This window comes from Anomaloglossus baeobatrachus, chromosome 2, assembly GCF_048569485.1.
Source record: "Anomaloglossus baeobatrachus isolate aAnoBae1 chromosome 2, aAnoBae1.hap1, whole genome shotgun sequence".
Classification (NCBI taxonomy): domain Eukaryota; kingdom Metazoa; phylum Chordata; class Amphibia; order Anura; family Aromobatidae; genus Anomaloglossus; species Anomaloglossus baeobatrachus.
Window position 1 is genome coordinate 657683132 of NC_134354.1, and position 22725 is coordinate 657705856.

The 22725-nt window shown below is 45.1% G+C and overlaps 1 protein-coding gene across 4 annotated transcripts in view; it reads left to right on the top strand.

The window, feature by feature from the left end:
• Nucleotides 1–22725, top strand: part of LRP1 (LDL receptor related protein 1) — a 494504-nt gene that overhangs the window by 174248 nt on the left and 297531 nt on the right. For all 4 annotated transcript variants that reach the window (XM_075337062.1, XM_075337061.1, XM_075337063.1 and 1 more), the window contains 3 exons: nt 4761–4880; nt 16050–16178; nt 18165–18428. In XM_075337062.1, the coding sequence (XP_075193177.1) occupies nt 4761–4880; nt 16050–16178; nt 18165–18428 (513 nt within the window). The remainder of the gene's footprint in view (nt 1–4760; nt 4881–16049; nt 16179–18164; nt 18429–22725) is intronic.

Here is a 22725-nt window from a genome sequence, read left to right on the forward strand (position 1 = left end):
ATAAAAGTCAATGGGTGCGACAAAAAAAAAAACGAATGCAACACAGACTATCCGTATACAGTCTGATTTTTACCATTCTGTGCATAAAACACTATAAATGGTCCTGTAAATGTAGAATTATAGCTGCTGACAAAGATAATACATTGCATAGGGATGGCGTATGGATGTTAGCTGAGAGAAAAGTCGCACACTCGCATGATATATGGAATACCAAACGGATTTCACTCTTCCAACTTTTCTGAATGAAAATCAGATCATTTATTATACGCAGATTTGAGTGGACCCTAAGGCAAATGTGGTCATTTTGGACTCCATTTGGCCTCTGTTTCGGTGGTGTCCGTTTTTTCATATCATTTTTTTTTTTAGCGTCCAAAAGCGTGGTGAACCACAGTTTTGTGCAGGCCTAAAAAGACTGTACTCCACTGGAACAGAGACCAAATAGAGATTATAAATACTCTTTGCCTTCTTGGCCTCGCTCCCACTTGTGTATAAATACGAGGAGTGCAATTCGAGAAAAAAAATCTAATTGCACTGGCACCAAACATAGAGGAGGCCGTCGATATTTTTTAAAAAATATTTAGTTTAACCAAGCCCAAACACCCTTTAGTGCTCCCAAAGTCAAATGGCCCCCTCTCCTTTTGAGCCTCTTCGGCTGTGTGCCCACGTTGCGTATTTGCATGCAGTTACGCTGCGTATTGCACCGCAGCGTAACTGCATGCGTCCTGCGTCCCCTGCACAATCTATGAAGATTGTGCATAATCCATGTGGATGTGGCGTTTTAGAACGCTGCGATTTTCATGCTGCCAAATCGCTGCGTTCTAAAAAGCAACATGTCACTTCTTTCGTGCGCTTTGCATGCTGTCTCCATTCTGTCTATAGGGAGAGGCAGCATCCAGAGCGCACAAATTCTGCAGTCACCAAAGTTTCAGAACGGAGCTTATCAGCTGCGCTCTGAAGCGGGCATGCAGTGACTTTTTTTACGCTGCGGTGTAGAGCGCACACACACGTGGGCACATAGCCTTATTGTGAGCCTAAACTGCAGGTGGTGCACTAATGTGTGGCAGTGGTATAGGGGGAAGGAACCAATTAATTTACTGGCCGCATGGCTCAGGAAGCGCAAGTTGGACACGTCGTATGGGCACTAAGTTGGTATATTTGCAATTTTCCATCTTCAATATTCACTCTGCTTCTTTTTCTGGAAAACACCTGTAGAACCAAAATAGGAGTTGCACTCCTAGAGGAGTTCACTGAGGGGTGTAATCTTTTAAAATGGGTTTCTCTGCTATTCTGGCACTTGAGGGGTGCTGTAAATGACACTATTCCTGCAAAATCTGTGTTCCACAACTGAGATGTCACTCATTCCTTCTAAGGCTATGTGCCCACGCTGCGGATTTACCGCGGATTTTGCTGCGGATTTGCCGCGGATTTACCGCGGATTTGCCGAAAATCTGCAGCAGCGGCACTTCCAAGCCATTTCAATGGCATTTTGGAAATGCTGTGTCCATGCTGCGGATTTTTCCGCTGCGGATTTGCCGCGGATTTTGATGCGGAAAAATCTGCAGCATGTCAATTGTTTGTTGTGGATTTTGGTGTGGATTTGGGTATAGAATGGGAAAAAAAAAGAAAAATCCGCGGTAAATCCGCGGCAAATCCACGGGTGCGGATTTGCCGCGAAAGTCGCGGATTTTCAGGCAGAAATGTCCGCAGGTACATTCTACCGTGGACACATAGCCTAAGTCCTGCTGGGTGGCCAAACATTAGCTTCTGATGAACTATGTGATATCACTGGGCTGGGAAGAAGTTGCGTAACAGATTGGTGGATCCATTTTCCCCATTATCCCCTCTTATGAATTCAAACTTTGCAGTTTAGCTAACATTTTAGTAGTAGAAATGAAAATTTTTATTTCCATGACCCAGTGTTTTAAAATTGCTATTACCCCCTGTAAAAATGAAAAATTTGGCTCTAAAGCAAGAGCTTAGTAGAATTTTTTTTTTAATTTTTCTCATTCCATTGTTTACATTAATTTCTGTAAAGCATCTGAACGGTTAACAAACGTCCTGACAGCAGATTTGAATCATTTGAAGGGTTTAACTTTTAAAATGGCATCACCTTTTGGGGGTCTTCCAAAATTTAGGGTACTCAAAACCGCTTCAAAACAAACTATATATAAAAAATAGGGTTTCTAAGGCTGAGTTCCAATGTCCAGTAATCGACTGTTAGAACGGATCCTGCAGAGATCCGTTGGCAAAAAAAGGTCTGCAAACAAAACTTCTTTTTGTGTGGTTTGAAAAAAATTGTTCTTTGCCGGATCCTTTTTTTTTTTTTTATTTTAACTTGGGAGTCTATGGAAAATGGGTCTGTCAACTGAATGCTAGTTACCCATCCTTAACCCCCCCCCCGCTTCATTTGTAAAAGATCCCTTTTTTGGTGACTGGATCAGTTTCAAATGGAAGATAGATAGCAATCGGTTAACAGATTCATTTTCCATAGACTCCCGTGTAAAAAAGAAAAAAAAGCAAAACCCCCAAAAAACAGATCCAGCTAAAAAGTTGTGTTTGCAGAACTTTTTTGCCAATGGATCTCTGCAGGATCCAATCTAACGGACGATTACTGGGCATGTGAAGATCGCTTACATTTCCATGAGAAATAAATCCTGCTAAAATATTAACCCTTTAACATCTAACAAAGTAAAAGGATTTTGAAAAATGAGCCTGACATACCGTAGACGTATGGGAAATGTTTATTAACTCGTGTGGTATAGCTAACTGGTTTAGAGGGAACCTGTCACCAGATTACGCTGTGCTGTATTACGTAAAAATCACTTTCATAATACTCACCAGCGGGGTGGTCTGGTCCAATGGATGTCGCTGCTCTCCGGTCCAGCACCTCCTCCCTGGTGTGATCTGTCCTCCTTCTACCCAGCCCAGTGTGGATGATGTGTCTTCATCATTCACATAGTCCGACACTGCGGTCCTGCGCAGGCACACTTTGATCTACGCTGCTGAGTGCAGATCAAAGCACTGTAAGGCCTCTTTCACACGTCAGTGATTCTGGTACGTTTGTGCTTTTTTTTAAACTTACCAGAATCACTGACATACGCAAACCCATTATAATGAATGGGTCTGCTCACATGTCAGTGATTTTTCACTGCACGTGTCTCCGTGCGGCGTACCCGCGTGTGCGTGATTGCCGCACGGAGACATGTCCATTTTTTTCTGGCATCACTGATGTCCCACGGACCACGCAGTGGTGTGGTCCGTGAAACACGTGCCAGAAAAAAACGTGCATTTAAAATAATAAGCATTTTAACTCACCCGGCTCCAGCGATGTCCTCTGCAGCCCGTTCTCCCTGCTGCTTCTAAGCCGGCTGATTACTGTCGCGCATCTTAATGATGCACGACACAGCCGACACGGAAGCAGCTGCTGCAGGGGTCAGCGCCGGTCGGATGCTGCACCGCCGGAGGATTCAGCACCATGGAGAGCGGGAGCGGGCGCAGGTGAGTTGATTTCTAAGTGCAATCACGGGCCACGGAGAACGGAGCCCGGATTGCACTTAGACAACCCACGTGTGCCGAGATTCACGGCACACGCAGGGACATGTGCGTGTTTTACACGCCAGTGAAAAACGTCTGTGTTTTTCACTGACGTGTGAAACGGGCCTTATGCGTAGGCATGAGGAAAGGTTAAAGACCGTCCGCGCATGCTCACTACAATACTTTGATCTTCCTTGAGCAGGACCGCAGTGTGCCGGACCGGAGAGCAGCGAAACCTATCGGACCGGACCACCCCCTAGGTGAGTATAATATGTGTTTTTTACATTCTACTCACCTGCCTGGCTGTTATATACACAATTCTGGAATGCTGTACATAAGAGTTCAGTGGTGGTGGCCTTAGCTTATAGTCGCCAAATCTGGTGACAGGTTTCCTTTTTAAGGGTGTAAATATTCTAAGTTTGAAAATTGCAAATATTTTTAAGCACATTTCAGATATTTTCATAAAAGAAAACACAAAACATCGACCTAGACTTTTATAAATAAAATAAAGTACAATGTGTCATTAACCAAAAAGACATTATAATCACTGGGATATGTAGAAGCAATTCAAAGGTTTTCCCCATGTAAAGTCTGATTTTGAAATAGGAGCTCTGTCATTAAGGTCAAAACTGGCTCCATCTGACAAAATTATTGATAAGAGTAAGGTTCCTTCTCTCGGAAATGCAAAGAATTTTTTACTCGATATGTTTTTGAGCGTGCACATGCTATTAAAAACAATTCTCTCCCTACTTACGATCAAAAATGGTCACTGTGGAACGTCTCTTTTCATCCAAAATTATACTGCCCTTTAAATATTTATTGCTTACGATCACCAGAAAGTACAGTTATGTTAATATTTGATAAATGCGTATGGTACACCGGTTTGGTTGACCTTGTTTATGTTGTTTATGATTTCTGTTTTCCCATTTCCCCTCCTAATTTGTCTTTGTGCTTTTTCTTTATTATGTTTATATTATGTTGATTTGTCATGTAATGTTACTTATTGAATTTACAAATTTATTCTACTTATACAGTTTATATGTTTTAATTTGTGTATATTGTTTTCACTTCCCTGAAATCCAGTAAAAATAGTTTGCTAAGAAAAATTGGCTCTATCAGAAGTGATTAAATATGGATCAGTGAAGCCCTTCACCTTATAGTTTGCAGTTATTTTTTTTTTCTGTGATTGACCTCTAATATTATATTACATTTTTCTCCATTTCTAGAATTTGCTCACAACTGCACCATATCCGGATGTCAGCATCACTGTGCACGTACCGTGAATGGACCCGTGTGCTACTGCAACACCTCTTTCCAGCTTGCGGAGGATGGCAAAACTTGCAAAGGTCAGTGCTGCAAGTGGCTAAACAAAGTATACGTCTAAGGAAAATACCATATACCCACTGTTTCTTAAAGTAAAAACTTTAAAGTGCAAAGCAAATTGTGAAAACATTCCCATTTTAAATGTGAGGCGAATAGACCTTATGAATAACCACTGCACATCAGTTAAAGTGCAAAATATAGAGTTGGGTAACCAGAGGTAGAAACAGAAACAGATACAAAGATAAAGGGCAAAATATCAAGTCAGATGGACAAAGGTAAAAATAGTGCAAGATCAATTGGATCCAGAGCGGAATCCCGTGGTTGTAAATGTCAGACAAATCGACAGTGATAGAAAAGTATAGCCCAGTGGCAATAAGGAAAAAAATAATAAATACAAATGCAGGTGAGAAGACACCTCAATAAAGTACCGTATTTTTTGGACTATAAGACGCCACTTTTCCTCCCAATCTTTTTGGAGGAAAATGAGGGGTGTGTCTTATAAGCTGAATGGTGCTTACCGGGGATCATGGAGAAGGGTCGCAGGAGCAATGCTACAGTCGCTGTGCTAGGGCTACGGGCACCATCCTGACTATATCGACAGTGCAGACTTCAAATAATGGCGCCCGGAGTCGGCACAATTTCTTATCTGCGCACGTGACGCCTCCGGCCCAATTATCTCCCAGCAGTGGACTTAAAGAAAATGGTGCGTGGAGGTGGCGCGTGCACAGATGAAAACTTGAGCCAAGAGCTCCATCTCCGGGCGCCATTTCTTTGAAGCCTGCATCACCGACAGTTTCTAGAAGTTGCCTACCTTACTTTGTCTGCAGTGAGCATCTAGGACACCCGCCGCACCACCCAGTGGGTTAAGCACACAAATACAGTTTGACAGTGAAATAGGTTGAGGACACCTCATAAAAGGTTACCTGGCCTGAAGTATATCGATAAATAAAAGGAGCGAGAAATCGCCAAAGGAATAGAAAGGAAGCACCCCATCACGCGTTTCGTGTTTAGCTTCTTCCAAGGGGGTAAGTTATTTATGACTCATTGCCTAGATTTCTGGCCACAGCTATATTTCAATATTTGTGGCTGAATATGTGCTTTGTTTACAAGCTCATTTGTGTTGTAAGCACTGCACTGAAGTTGTCTCTGGAGGTCATAATTGGCTCCCGGATCTAACTAGTTTCAGTTGCAAAGGCAAGCCTTCCGTGTACATTCAGCAGCATCGGAGAGTGCACAGTAATGCCTCCGGTCCCAACTGTCAATCAAGTAGGAGGCAAGAAGATGGGGAGCAGAGTGATCCTGGAAAGAAATAATGGGAATAATCCTTTTATTGCTGAGTTTCAAAAGCTTGGTTTTGTAAAATTAATTAAATAACTATATATACCGTATTTTCTTTGTCGCTCCATTGGGAGACCCAGACAATTGGGTGTATAGCTTCTGCCTCCGGAGGCCACACAAAGTATTACACTTAAAAGTGTAAAGCCCCTCCCCTTCTGCCTATACACCCCCCCGTGCATCACGGGCTCCTCAGTTTTTATGCTTTGTGCGAAGGAGGCACACATGCACGCATAGCTCCACAATTTAGTCAGCAGCAGCTGCTGACTATATCGGATGGAAGAAAAGAGGGCCCATAACAGGGCCCCCGGCATGCTCCCTTCTCACCCCACTCTGGTCGGCGGTGTTGTTAAGGTTGAGGTACCCATTGCGGGTACATAGGCAGGAGCCACATGCTGTTTTCCTTCCCCATCCCTTAAGGGCTCTGGGTGAAGTGGGATCCTAATCGGTCTCCAGACACTGGGACCGTGCTCCCTCCGCGGGAATCTGCTGGACAGGAGCCGGGTATCGTCAGGGACAAGGCCCTGCTACTGTGAGGTACTCTGTGTCCCCTTGGGGACGGCGCATGGAGCGCTTGTGTTATACACGCTGTAGCACTGCTGGGTGTGTTAGTGCGCCGGGACTACCGCGCTGACCGTGCTTGTTTCCCGGCCGCGCTTATAACTTTAGTCCCCGGCTTCTGCGGCCTAGTGCCGCATACGCCCGCCCCCCGGCCTGCCAGTCAGGGGAAGGGAGGGACGCTGCACTGGACGTCAGCGCTGAGGGCTGGAGCATACTTTGTATCCTCCTCCCCCCTCACTGAGCACAGTGGGGCACCAGATTCCCGCACTTTCTAGGGCACGCCCACGGCCCCCTCCTCCTCACAGAACGCCGGCAGCCATTCCTGTCAGCACTTCTGAAGCTGGAGAGGAGAGACAACACGGCTCTGGGAGGCCCAGGCAGGGAATCTGGTGGTCACACAACCGCTTTGGGCGGTCGGTAAGCCGCACCTGTTACTAGGTGCTGGCCCCCCTGGGTGCCGAAGTGTATATATATATATGCTTATTTGCTATACATATACTCTGTACGGTCGCACTGTTGGTTTTTGGCTATATACCCTCCCGGATTGTACTCTGAGGAGACAACAGCATGTCGTCCGCAAAAAGCAAGGGTGCCAAAGCACAGGCTTACTTTGCAACCTGTACCTCATGTGCGGCTATGCTACCGGCAGGTTCCACCTACCCTCATTGTGTGCAATGCTCGGCCCCTGCGGCACTTACTCAGCCAGAGCCTCTGCCACAGGTGGCCCAGGTGGAACCACCTGCTACCACTGTCCAGGTGACAGGGACGGAGTATGCAGTATTCGCTGACAAACTTTCTGAGTCTATGGATAAATGGTCTGCTAGAATACTAGAAGCTTTGCAGTCCAGACCGGTAACACAGGCCCCGGCCACTGTGGAGTCATTGACCCCAGGCCCCCCTCGGTTGGAGCAGCAAAGTGCTCCTGGGGTGACTCATAGGTCCCAAGGTGAGGTCTCCGACACGGACCGCAGTCCCAGACCGCCTAAGCGGGCTCGCTGGGAGCTTCCCTCGACCTCATCACACTGCTCAGGGTCTCAGCAGGAGGGCTCTCTAGATGAAGCGGAGGTGGCAGATCAGGATTCTGATCCTGAGGTCGCTCTCAACCTAGATACACCTGAAGGAGACGCCATAGTGAATGACCTTATAGCGTCATTCAATCAGGTGTTGGATCTTTCTCCCCCAGCTCCTCCAATTGAGGAGTCAGCTTCTCAGCAGGAGAAATTCCGTTTTAGGTTTCCCAAACGTACAATGAGTACGTTTCTGGATCACTCCGACTTCAGATAGGCAGTCCAGAAACACCGAGCTTGTCCAGATAAGCGCTTTTCTAAGCGCCTTAAGGACACACGTTATCCCTTCCCCCCCTGACGTTGTCAAGGGTTGGGCTCAGTGTCCCAAGGTGGATCCTCCAGTCTCCAGACTGGCGGCCAGATCCATAGTTGCAGTGGAAGATGGGGCTTCACTCAAAGATGCCACTGACAGACAGATGGAGCTCTGGTTGAAATCCATCTATGAAGCTATCGGCGCGTCCTTTGCTCCGGCATTCGCAGCCGTATGGGCGCTCCAAGCTATCTCAGCTTGTCACTCGCAGATTAATGCAGTCACACGTGTCTCTGCTCCGCAGGTGGTGTCCTTAACATCTCAGGCGTCGGCGTTTGCGTCCTACGCCATTAATGCTGTCCTGGACTCTGCGAGCCGTACGTCGGTAGCATCCGCCAATTCGGTGGCAGTCCGCAGGGCCTTGTGGCTCCGTGAATGGAAGGCAGACTCTGCTTCCAAAAAGTTCTTAACCGGTTTGCCACTTTCTGGCGACCGCCTGTTTGGTGAGCGATTGGATGAAATCATTAAACAATCCAAGGGAAAGGACTCATCCTTACCCCAGTCCAAACCAAACAGACCTCAACAACGGAAGGTACAATCGAGGTTTCGGTCCTTTCGGCCCACGGGCAGGTCTCAATTCTCCTCGTCCAACAGGCCACAGAAGGATCAGAGGAACTCCGATTCATGGCGGTCTAAGTCACGTCCTAAAAAGACCGCCGGAGGAACCGCTCCCAAAGCGGCCTCCTCATGACTTTCGGCCTCTTCAAACCGCATCCTCGGTCGGTGGCAGGCTCTCCCGCTTTTGCGACGCCTGGCTGCCACAGGTACAAGACCGTTGGGTGAGAGACATTCTGTCTCACGGTTACAGGATAGAGTTCAACTCTCGTCCTCCGATTCGTTTCTTCAGAACATCTCCGCCCCCCGAACGAGCCGATGCTCTTCTTCAGGCGGTGAGCACTCTGAAGGCAGAAGGAGTGGTGATCCCTATTCCTCTTCAGCAACAAGGTCACGGTTTTTACTCCAACTTGTTTGTGGTGCCAAAAAAGGACGGATCTTTCCGTCCTGTTCTGGACCTAAAACTGCTCAACAAACACGTAAAAACCAGGCGGTTCCGGATGGAATCGCTCCGCTCCGTCATCGCCTCAATGTCCCAAGGAGATTTCCTAGCATCAATCGACATCAAAGATGCTTATCTCCACGTACCGATTGCACCAGAGCATCAGCGCTTCCTGCGTTTCGCCATAGGGGACGAACACCTTCAGTTCGTGGCACCGCCTTTCGGCCTGGCGACAGCCCCAAGGGTTTTCACCAAGGTCTGGCAACAGTGGTAGCAGTCCTACACTCTCAGGGACACTCGGTGATCCCTTACTTAGACGATCTGCTTGTCAAGGCACCCTCTCGAGTGGCATGCCAACACAGCCTGGACATTGCTCTGGAGACTCTCCAGAGATTCGGGTGGATCATCAATTTCCCAAAGTCAAATCTGACACCGGCCCAATCACTGACATATCTTGGCATGGAGTTTCATACTCTCTCAGCGATAGTGAAGCTTCCGCTGGACAAACAGCGTTCACTACAGACAGGGGTGCAATCTCTCCTTCAAGGCCAGTCACACCCCTTGAGGCGCCTCATGCACTTCCTAGGGAAGATGGTGGCAGCAATGGAGGCAGTTCCTTTTGCGCAGTTTCATCTGCGTCCACTTCAATGGGACATTCTCCGCAAATGGGACAGGAAGTCGACGTCCCTCGACAGGAACGTCTCCCTTTCTCAGGCAGCCAAAGCCTCCCTTCGGTGGTGGCTTCTTCCCACTTCATTGTCGAAGGGGAAATCCTTCCTACCCCCATCCTGGGCGGTGGTCACGACGGACGCGAGTCTGTCAGGGTGGGGAGCGGTCTTTCTCCACCACAGGGCTCAGGGTACCTGGACTCAGCCGGAGTCCTCCCTTCAGATCAATGTTCTGGAGATAAGGGCAGTGTATCTTGCCCTAAAGGCGTTCCAGCCGTGGCTGGAAGGCAAGCAGATCCGAATTCAGTCGGACAACTCCACCGCGGTGGCATACATCAACCACCAAGGCGGAACACGTAGTCGGCAAGCCTTCCAGGAAGTCCGGCGGATTCTGCTGTGGGTGGAAGCCACAGCCTCCACCATATCCGCAGTTCACATCCCGGGCGTAGAAAACTGGGAAGCAGACTTTCTCAGTCGCCAGGGCATGGACGCAGGGGAATGGTCCCTTCACCCGGACGTGTTTCAAGAGATCTGTTGCCGCTGGGGGATGCCGGACGTCGACCTAATGGCGTCACGGCACAACAACAAGGTCCCGGCATTCATGGCACGGTCTCAAGATCACAGAGCTCTGGCGGCGGACGCATTAGTTCAGGATTGGTCGCAGTTTCAACTGCCTTATGTGTTTCCTCCTCTGGCACTGCTGCCCAGAGTGTTACGCAAGATCAGGTCCGACTGCCGCCGCGCCATCCTCGTCGCTCCAGACTGGCCGAGGAGGTCGTGGTACCCGGATCTGTGGCATCTCACGGTGGGCCAACCGTGGGCACTACCAGACCGACCAGACTTGCTGTCTCAAGGGCCGTTTTTCCATCTGAATTCTGCGGCCCTCAACCTGACTATGTGGCCATTGAGTCCTGGATCCTAGCGTCTTCAGGGTTATCTCAAGAGGTCATTGCTACTATGAGACAGGCCAGGAAACCAACGTCCGCCAAGATCTACCACAGGACGTGGAGGATATTCTTATCCTGGTGCTCTGATCAGGGTTTTACTCCCTGGCCATTTGCCTTGCCCACTTTTCTGTCTTTCCTTCAATCCGGATTGGAAAAGGGTTTGTCGCTCGGCTCCCTTAAGGGACAAGTCTCAGCGCTCTCTGTGTTTTTTCAGAAGCGCCTAGCCAGACTTCCACAGGTACGCACGTTCCTGCAGGGGGTTTGTCACATAGTCCCTCCTTACAAGCGTCCGTTAGAACCCTGGGATCTGAACAGGGTGCTGATGGCTCTTCAGAAACCACCGTTCGAGCCAATGAAGGATATTTCTCTTTCACGCCTTTCGCAGAAAGTGGTCTTCCTAGTAGCAGTCACATCACTTCGGAGAGTGTCTGAGCTAGCAGCGCTGTCATGCAAAGCCCCTTTCCTGGTGTTTCACCAGGACAAGGTGGTTCTGCGGCCGGTTCCGGAATTTCTCCCTAAGGTGGTATCCCCCTTTCATCTCAATCAGGATATCTCTTTACCTTCTTTTTGTCCTCATCCAGTTCACCAATGTGAAAAGGATTTGCACTTGTTAGATCTGGTGAGAGCACTCAGAGTCTACATTTCTCGTACGGCGCCCCTGCGCCGCTCGGATGCACTCTTTGTCCTTGTCGCTGGCCAGCGTAAAGGGTCACAGGCTTCCAAGTCAACCCTGGCTCGGTGGATCAAGGAACCAATTCTCGAAGCCTACCGTTCTTCTGGGCTTCCGGTTCCCTCAGGGCTGAAGGCCCATTCTACCAGAGCCGTGGGTGCGTCCTGGGCTTTGCGGCACCAGGCTACGGCTCAGCAGGTGTGTCAGGCGGCTACCTGGTCGAGCCTGCACACTTTCACGAAACACTATCAGGTGCATACCTATGCTTCGGCAGATGCCAGCCTAGGTAGGCGAGTCCTTCAGGCGGCGGTTGCCCACCTGTAGGAAGGGGCCGTTTTTACGGCTCTATTACGAGGTATTATTTTACCCACCCAGGGACTGCTTTTGGACGTCCCAATTGTCTGGGTCTCCCAATGGAGCGACAAAGAAGAAGGGAATTTTGTTTACTTACCGTAAATTCCTTTTCTTCTAGCTCCAATTGGGAGACCCAGCACCCGCCCCTGTTCCCTTCGGGCTGTTGTTCTTTGTGTACACATGTTGTTCATGTTGAATGGTTTCAGTTCTCCGAACTTCCTTCGGATTGAATTTACTTTAGACCAATTTATAAGTTCCTCCTTCCTGCTTTTGCACCAAAACTGAGGAGCCCGTGATGCACGGGGGGGGTGTATAGGCAGAAGGGGAGGGGCTTTACACTTTTAAGTGTAATACTTTGTGTGGCCTCCGGAGGCAGAAGCTATACACCCAATTGTCTGGGTCTCCCAATTGGAGCTAGAAGAAAAGGAATTTACGGTAAGTAAACAAAATTCCCTTCTTTCGGACTATAAGATGCATCGGACCATAAGACGCACCCTGGTTTTAGAGGACGAAAATAGGAAAATAAAATTTTTAAGCAAAAAATGTGGTCATGACACACTATTATGAGGCGAGGTCCTGCTACTGACACTGTATGGGGGTAATTTAAAAAAACAAAACAAAAAAAAAAAAAATGGCCTGCGGTTCCCCCAGTTTTGATAACAAGCCAAGATAAAGTCTCACAGCTGGGAGCTGGTATTCTCAGGCTGGGGAGACTCACGTTATTGGGAACCCCCCAAGCCTAAAAATATCAGCCAGTAGCCGCCCAGAATTGCCGCATCCATTAGATGCGACAGTCCTGGGACTTTTCCCAGCTCATCCCGATTGCCCTGATGCGGTGGCAATCGGGGTAATAAGGAGTGAATGGCAGCAGCCCATAGGTTCCACTAAGTCCTAGCTTAGTGATGGCAGGCGTCTATGAGACACCCCCCTCATCACTAAGCTGTAAGTGAAAGTAAATAAACACAAACACATAAAAATCCTTTATTTGAAATAAAAGACAAAAAAACCCCTCTTTCACCACTTTATTAACCCCTAAAACACAAAGGGCTCAGGTAATCCACACGATGTCTCACGACGCATCCAGCTCTGCTACATCTGACAATCACAGAGGGCAGCCATAGAACATGACCGCTCTCTGTGAGGGTCAGGCCACAAGTGAAGTGAGCCGCCGGGATCAGCGGTGACTCCAGCTGTCACCGCACATCACCTGACTGAAGTCACCGCGGATCTCGCGGTCACTTCAGCAGCGGCCGGATTTGCGGTAACAGCTGGAGGACTCCTGCTGTATACTCACCTTTTCTCACTCCACGTAGCATCACTCGCTTCCTCTCTGTGTGCCAGCTGCCCTGTGTGGAGCCGTGTGTACAGCTTTGACATCATCCCTGTGCTCACCGCTCTCTCATATCAGCTGGCCGGCAGACAGGAGGACATCGTGATGCTGCAGGGGGACAGTGAGTATACCGTACTTATTCACTGCCCCCCCGCGCTGATGATGGTGCACAGGGGCAGTGAATATAGCCGCACATGATCACTCAAGGCTGTAGTTGCCTGGGGTGATCACGCGGGCCAGCTCTTTAGTATGCGTGCATTCCCCGCCCATCATCTCGCCCAGCTGTCAACGCCAGGTTTAGGGCTGAGAGATGGTGGTCGGGATGATGGGCGGGATGATTGGAGTGCATATCAAATGAACGGGCCCACGTTGCTAGGGTAACGCTGCTACAGCCTGATCCTGCCTCTGAGGACCCGCTCCACCACCACCTCACCTGCCTTCACCTACTCCACCACCACCGCAGCCATTGGACTATAAGACGCACCCCCCACTTTCCCCCCAAATTTGGGGGAAAAAAGGTGCGTCTTATAGTCCGAAAAATACGGTCTGTGTGTATGTGTATATGTATGTGTATATATGTGTATATATGTATGTATATATATATATATATATATATGTATATGTATATATATATATATATGTATATATATATATATATATGTATATATATATATATATATATATATATATATATATATATATATATATATATATATATATATATATATATATATATATATATATATATATATATATATATATATATATATATATATATACACACACACACACACACAGTCAGGGCCAGAAATATTTGGACAGTGACACAAGTTTTGTTATTTTAGCTGTTTACAAAAACATGTTCAGAAATACAATTATATATATAACATGGGCTGAAAGTGCACACTCCCAGCTGCAATATGAGAGTTTTCACATCCAAATCGGAGAAAGGGTTTAGGAATCATAGCTCTGTAATGCATAGCCTCCTCTTTTTCAAGGGACCAAAAGTAATTGGACAAGGGACTCTAAGGGCTGCAATTAACTCTGAAGGCGTCTCCCTCGTTAACCTGTAATCAATGAAGTAGTTAAAAGGTCTGGGGTTGATTACAGGTGTGTGGTTTTGCATTTGGAAGCTGTTGCTGTGACCAGACAACATGCGGTCTAAGGAACTCTCAATTGAGGTGAAGCAGAACATCCTGAGGCTGAAAAAGAAGAAAAAATCCATCATAGAGATAGCAGACATGCTTGGAGTAGCAAAATCAACAGTCGGGTACATTCTGAGAAAAAAGGAATTGACTGGTGAGCTTGGGAACTCAAAAAGGCCTGGGCGTCCACGGATGACAACAGTGGTGGATGATCGCCGCATACTTTCTTTGGTGAAGAAGAACCCATTCACAACATCAACTGAAGTCCAGAACACTCTCAGTGAAGTAGGTGTATCTGTCTCTAAGTCAACAGTAAAGAGAAGACTCCATGAAAGTAAATACAAAGGGTTCACATCTAGATGCAAACCATTCATCAATTCCAAAAATAGACAGGCCAGAGTTAAATTTGCTGAAAAACACCTCATGAAGCCAGCTCAGTTCTGGAAAAGTATTCTATGGACAGATGAGACAAAGATCAACCTGTACCAGAATGATGGGAAGAAAAAAGTTTGGAGAAGAAAGGGAACGGCACATGATCCAAGGCACACCACATCCTCTGTAAAACATGGTGGAGGCAACGTGATGGCATGGGCATGCATGGCTTTCAATGGCACTGGGTCACTTGTGTTTATTGATGACATAACAGCAGACAAGAGTAGCCGGATGAATTCTGAAGTGTACCGGGATATACTTTCAGCCCAGATTCAGCCAAATGCCGCAAAGGTGATCGGACGGCGCTTCATAGTACAGATGGACAATGACCCCAAGCATACAGCCAAAGCTACCCAGGAGTTCATGAGTGCAAAAAAGTGGAACATTCTGCAATGGCCAAGTCAATCACCAGATCTTAACCCAATTGAGCATGCATTTCACTTGCTCAAATCCAGATTTAAGACGGAAAGACCCACAAACAAGCAAGACCTGAAGGCTGCGGCTGTAAAGGCCTGGCAAAGCATTAAGAAGGAGGAAACCCAGCGTTTGGTGATGTCCATGGGTTCCAGACTTAAGGCAGTGATTGCCTCCAAAGGATTCGCAACAAAATATTGAAAATAAAAATATTTTGTTTGGGTTTGGTTTATTTGTCCAATTACTTTTGACCTCTAAAATGTGGAGTGTTTGTAAAGAAATGTGTACAATTCCTACAATTTCTATCAGATATTTTTGTTCAAACCTTCAAATTAAACGTTACAATCTGCACTTAAATTCTGTTGTAGAGGTTTCATTTCAAATCCAATGTGGTGGCATGCAGAGCCCAACTCGCCAAAATTGTGTCACTGTCCAAATATTTCTGGACCTAACTGTATATATGTATATGTGTATATATATGTATATGTGTGTATATATATGTATATGTGTATATATATATATTTGTGTGTGTGTATATATATATATATATATATATATATATATATATATAAATTATAATATTTATATATATGTTATGCATTAAGAACAAAATACATTTTTGGCCAGTTTAAATTGATATAAACACCCCACAGTCTATAGGAGCTCATGATACCATCACTGTATGTCATCCAGTATGTCCAAGAGCTTCAGTTTCCACCCACATACAATAACTCAAGCAGATCTGTAAGCTACTTGGCAAATTTTTAGCTATTTTTAGCTGCCTTTTACAATTTTATGTTGCATTTGCTTTATTTCCATGTATTTTTATAAATTGCAACGTGAAGACTCATAACCTTTCTAAACCAAATATTTGGGCTTAATTTTTGCTAAACCAAAAAATAAACTTGTAAAGAAACGCAATATTTTCACTTTGTAAACTGGTTTCTTTGCTCTCCCCACAGACTTTGATGAGTGCACGCTCTATGGAACTTGCAGTCAGACGTGCCAAAACACCGAAGGGTCTTACACTTGTGGATGTGTGGAGGGCTATCTACTACAGCCTGACAACAAGTCCTGCAAAGCAAAGAATCGTAAGCATTGGGTTAATTTGCATGAAATTTATTAGTGGCAATGTCTAAATGATACTGCTGTTCTAAAATTAAGAGCAGTGTAGGGGTCCTCTTACTCCGGCACATTTCTACCCATAACAAGGTTCAGTCTATAATATGACAGGTCGTACCGGGCCTGGCTGCACGATTGGCGGGTATCGTGTCCTTGTCCCATTCATTGCTGGCGCACGATAACTGCTTCGCTGACCTCTTGATTGGGTAGGAGAAAAGCAATACTAACCCTATAAGGTATCTTTAAAGTACCAAAAGTTAGAAAATCATCTGTCTAATATAACTGTGTGAAAAACTTGGCATTTCAATTCTATTTTAAGGCAACGTGTCAAGTTTCAGAAAAAGTGAATTTCTCCGTTTTGGAAGATTTGAGGATCGTCTGCTGTATTTTTTTACGGTTTCATAATTAGAATAGTAATGATTGATGTTGAGATGATCCAGGAAACCTATCAGACTGCCTTGTGAATGTCGGCTGAACCTGACGATATCTATGCATTTGGCCGACACTCTGTCTATGGAGGAGTCAGCCAACTGATTCTTGGAGGAGATGCCGATCGGCTATGTCCAAAATCGGAATGCCGATGGCTTTGTTCACCTGGAGATAAGACACCAGCAGAAATGTCTTTCAGCAGCTTTCTTATAAAAAACACAGGGGAGCTCAGCCGAATAAGTGCAACCATGACTGGGCTAGACGGCTGAAGCGTTGATTATTCGGCGCCATGTAATGTGTATAGAGGGCTTCACAACTCTGTTTACTGATAGAAAGCCGTTCTTCAGTGCTTTCTGATTTATTTGGTGGCCCGGTCTATCTAGTCTAAACCACTTTAAGCTTTCTCTACTCTCACATTGAATGTCGTTGATGGTGAAACATAAAAGCAATGCAATTTTATGTTATACAACCGTATGAGAGGAGCTGAGAAAAGTGTGTGTGTGTCCAGTAGGAGTGACGGACATCAATATCAGGGTTTCCATAGGATCGGGAAAAACTCGGTAAAGAGGTTGTGAATTACTGTTATAAGTTGTCAGAAAAAGTCTTATATTTTGTCTATAGAATTTAGTACCATAATCATTTAATAGAGAGGATGTGTATTTTTATGTCTTCCATTTATGTCCCAGATCTTTAGGGGGCCTTTGGTTACTAGCTGGAGAGAACATGTCGCTGTAATATCTGCCGGTAGGCGGCACCACACTATTCTTTGCTTGATATAGTAATCCTATTTTATTCGTGGGATTTGTAGTTCTTTCCAGTCTGGAATCTACTGGTTAATCTTGTTGTTTTGATTTCTGTCTGCTTTCAGCACTGGTTGGGGCTGTTCTATATAAACCCAAGGTAACCAGCTCCCACTACCAGTCAATAGTGACTCTATCTTGGTTTGTGCCTCTGTCGTGAGCTCCTGTATTTTGACCTGATTTTCCTGTTCATTGACCTTGGCTTTACTTTTGACTACCTGCTTATTGTTGATTCTGTTTTTGACGTGACTTCCTGAATCTGACCCGGCTTCGTAACTATCCATCTTGCGCCACCCAATAGTATCTGACTCTGTTTCCTATACCCAGGGACCTCTGTTTAAGTCCAGATTATTATACAGTGGTTAAACGATGAAGGCCAGCGTATCTCCTGGTTTCTGAGAGTAGCTTGCACCAAGTCTGTTCATTGTAGCCATTGTGGAGCTACGATGTGACTACTGGCTGTGCGCGTGTCAAATTTGCATATTTTAGACTAAATTTATTTTGTCTGTTGATCTTTTGATTCTAGTTGATAGACCTCAGTAGCAATCTAATATCTTTGAATGGATATCTTATGCTGACCCATTTGAATTAATTTGTTTGACCCATTAATAGTGCTTCTGTCTGGGGGCATAGTCATCTTTGAAGGACAAGAGATTATATTGCCCCCAGTTGTGAATGTTTCCGATATTTCCAGAATGTTTTACAAGTCTTTTATTTTTGTTTCAGAACCAGTAGAAAGGCCAACAGTTCTACTTATTGCCAGCACACAAAACATTTTGGCCACATACTTGAATGGAGCGCCGGTGCAAGGCATTAACCCAACCAGCACTAAGCAAACAACAGCGATGGATTTTAACTATGCTGAGGAGACAGTCTGCTGGATCAACATGGGGGATAGCCCATCCCAAACAACATTAAACTGCGCCAAGATTCCCAACCTCAAGGGATTTACAGAGGAACGCACCATCAACATATCACTAAGTCTTCACCGTAAGTTACCAAAAATGCAAATGGCAGATTTCTATTGACATACTAAACAAATGATCCAATCATTGTGGTGTATATATAATATGTTGGTGTTTTACAAAGCTTCGGGTTCTTGCCTAGCAAAGAGGTGAAGGCAAATTTGACTGTTTTAGAGATAATGGTCCAAAATGTAAAATAATCTTTAACCCTTTGGGTTTGCCCAAGTGGATGTCCCAACATTTTTTTTTAAATTTGGCAAGACACTTGCGGCTATTTATCCCAAAGTGGTCAGGCAGTAGATGTATTATCACTCCATAGATCTTGGCTTCAACGCAAGTCCCGGATTTGAGTCATGGAACATTTTATTAAAAAGACTACTCATCACATCACTACAGATATATTGCATAGTCATTAGTTGAACAAAAGTATCATCAGTTGCATTCCCGATTGTTGTGGTTACTGAGCTCAAAGCCTTCTGTGGGTTCGGTGTTTGGTGGTTGATATTGTGAATAAAGAATTCAATTAAGGAGGTGACAAAACCTGCTACCATACAGTGCAGCATGGAGCTTTGCATTTTTAATTTGCAGTTTAGGTTTTGTGATTGTGGCCTTTGATTGACTTAGTTGATGTTTCCTATAAATTACAGCACAACTATGACTGTACATCAGTCGTATAATACCAGAGATAATGTAACGTATGGCATATGGGTCCTCTAATATCTGTCAGCTGCAGAATGATATACTTATGAGGTTATATCTTGAAGTTAACCACTTTCTAAAGGCTGCTCTGACTTCAGTAACCCACATCATTTAGCACTTTTTCCAGAGGGAAGCAGTTTCTTGCCAGACATTTGGAGTAGGGAAATGTAACATGCAATGCACAGTCAGAACTTGGCCTCTTCAAAATCCACGCATACAAATGAGAGATTTGTTCACGGAGTCCACCAATATCAAAGGGATCAACCATCAGTATGATGTATGGGGAACCCTCCAGACTCTTCTAACATATGATCCAAGGATTCAACCTGTCAGATTTCCAATGGCCGATCCTTTTTGTTTTTCGGGAGAGTAGTCCCTACCTGACGAGTCTGGCAATGGCTCTTTCATAGGCTGAATACACAGGCTGTGTTCTCTTTCTATGGGGGACAGAAAGCTGACAACAAGCGATGAGCAGGTCACTTTCCAGGATTTTGATCCAGCGTCCAGGTCAGTAGTATCTGGAAAGTAGTCAGGAGGCCCACAAAGCTCTTATCTTTTGGTGACCTCATTGCGGGTTTAGATTAGCCCGGCTTGGTACAATGTCATCTGCCAGCCTCGAAAAATCAAATGACTCTCTGGGAATGCTGGAAGGTAAGAGCTTCGTGGGCCTCTCTATCTACTTTCCAGGTACCGCTGACCTGGATGCTGAACTGGACTCCCACGTATCAAACCGCACATCTCTACTGTAGGCCAACAGCCATCTACTGTCTATAGGGTCCTTACAGAAGACCACCTCTTAGCCTTTTAATTGTCCTCAGAGACACAGGGCATGATGTTTTTGAGACAACCTTTTAATAAAATTGTATAAATTTGGCTAATGCTAAACTCCTCTAACAGTATTGTGTTCTCAGTTTGTTTTTCATACTTGAGATATATTGGACTTGTATAGGCATAGCTTATGTGTTATATTTGTATTTCCATATAGTATATTACCTTCTCTAGGTAGCCTTCAATATATGCAGATTCTACATAGAATTTGTGACCTCAGGAACATGCATATTTTTTTTTACAGTCATGGACCCCAGGATTTCATTTTGGGTACCAAATTCTTTGACATGAAAAAACGGTTCTACAGTTTTAGTGCTTTTATTATTTATTGATGTGTTTTTATTTCTAGTTATGCTACTAATAATGGCCATCTTGGATATTTTAGAATGCCTTTTCAATTCTTTATTTTACTTTTCTATTGAAAACTATGTTATGTTGGTGCATATTATTTTCTTATGCATTTATATTATTTGCGATAAATAGGGTTAGCACTTATGAGATGGAAAAAAGGCATGACTATTTTAGTACTGCAGTTATTTCTAAGGACCAAGGTTACAAAGTAGTTGAATTAGAGAGCTAAACGCAGTGGGCTGTAGGGCTGCCCAGCTGTGCTTCCTGCGAGAGAGTTTAAATGCCAGTTTGGATGTGTCATTGGAGTGCGTGCTACTGGCGGAATAAAGAAACAATCTGTACAGACAGCAGCCGAAGACTTAGGCGATGATTTAAACTGAAGCTTAGTCATGTAGAGTACATTTCAGCGCTTTACACGTGAGCCCAGCCAAACAGACTATGGCAGGACGTTTTGAAGAAAGGCTTCTCACCGCTGTCTGTACTAAGAGTTATGTGGAAGAATGGAGGCCGTTGCGGGAAGCTTGGATCTGACATGTTCTCCCTCTGGGGCACCTAATACTGAAATTCACATACACTTTGGTCTGGTTGTTTGGGCCTTCACATACTCATATTCTTCATTCTATTCCTGCGTATTTTGTATCGGATCACCAACATTGTTTCTACTCTATTCCTGCACTTGGGAGTTATGTGCTTTAATCTTGTCTCAAAGAAAATTGGTGAGGACGGGCACAGCCTATCAACAGGTTCTCTGCCATACACCTGAACAGCAATAAGTTAAAAAAAAAAAAAGAGAAAATAAAGGTGTAGAAACGGCGTTAGCAAACTTGTAAGAAAACAGCCTGCATTGAAAAACTGTGAAATATATTATTTCTTAAGCTGGGTTTACACACTGCAACATCTCAAACGACATCGCTGTAACGTCACCGGTTTTGTGACGCAATAGCGATGTTGTTTGCGATGTTGCAGTGTGTGAAACCTATCAGCGACCCGGCCCCTGCTGTGAAGTTGTAATCGTTACAAATCGTTCAGGACCATTCCTAGGTCCTTTGTTTCCCGCTGTGCAGCATGAAGTTTCAGTGTGTGAAGACTTTGCAGCGACTTTGTTAGCAACTTCCCTTTCAAAAGGCTGTTTATCAACGTCCCCAAACAACCAGCTAGGTCGCTCTGCAGGTCTGGATCGCTGTTGAGTTGTTGGCCAGGTTTGCCTGTTTGAACGCTCACCAGGGACTTAGCAGAGACTTAGGGAGGTCGCTATTGCGTCACCAAACCGGTGACGTTACAGCGATGTCCTTTGCGATGTTGCAGTGTGTAAACCCAGCTATAGTCACAGTGATCAATAAATACTTAAAACAGTTAAGAGGCAAAAGGGAAAAGAAAAGGTTATTTTGCTCATAAAAAGCCCCCAGATTGTCACAATTCAGATCTAACAATATATGAAGAGATCCAAGTAATCTCTCCACATGGCAGTAAAAGGCTAGAGATAATAAAAAAACAAGGGTAACAGCCAAAACATTGCAAATAAAAAAGCCAATAATAATTTGCATTATAAACTGGTTCTCATAAACCTTAAGATCACAGTGATACAATAAAGTACCCAATCAAAAAATAAGCGTGTGATGTTCATTGTGTTTACTGAAGGAGAATAGCGCTGTAGGGAGAGGGAATAAGCCTGTTACTCCAGCTTCTGTGGGCTCCTGAAGAAGCCGTAGAAGCTTGTACCCTCTTCCTACATTTCTATTCTCCTTTGGTAAACAACATATACGTGACACACTATTTATAAAATTGGCTGGACACAATTATTAGCAACTTTCCAAAATTAGGGATAAACAACTTTGTTTCAAGCATGCAAGTGATGCTCGTTCAAACTCACCTGTAACAAGCAACAGCTATGGGCAATATGGAAATCACACCTGAAACCAAATACAAAGGGGTGAAGTTGACTCACTCTTTTCATTGTGTGTCTGTGTGTGCCACACTAAGCATGGAGAACACAAAGCAAAAAAGAGAACTGTATGGGGACTTGAGAACCAAGATTGTTGAAAATATCAAAAATCTCAGTTACAAGTCCCTCTCCAGAGATCTTGTTGTTCCTTTCTCAGTGGTGCACAACTTAGTCAAGACTTTCACAACCCATGACACTGTAGCCAATCTCCCTGGACGTGGATAGCAGAGAAAATTGATGAAAGGTTGCAATACAGGATAGTCCGGGGGGGTGGATAAGCTGCCATAATCAAGTTCCAAAGAAATTCAAACTGTCCTACAGGCTCAGGGTGCATCCGTGTCAGTGGCAGCTGTTCGTCAACATTTGAAATAAATGAAATGCTATGGCAGGAGACCCAGGAGGATCCCACTGCTAACACAGTGAGACATTAAAAACGCTTGACTACAGTTTGCCAAAATGTATGTGAGTAAGCCAAAGTCCTTCAGGGAAAGCGTCTTGTACA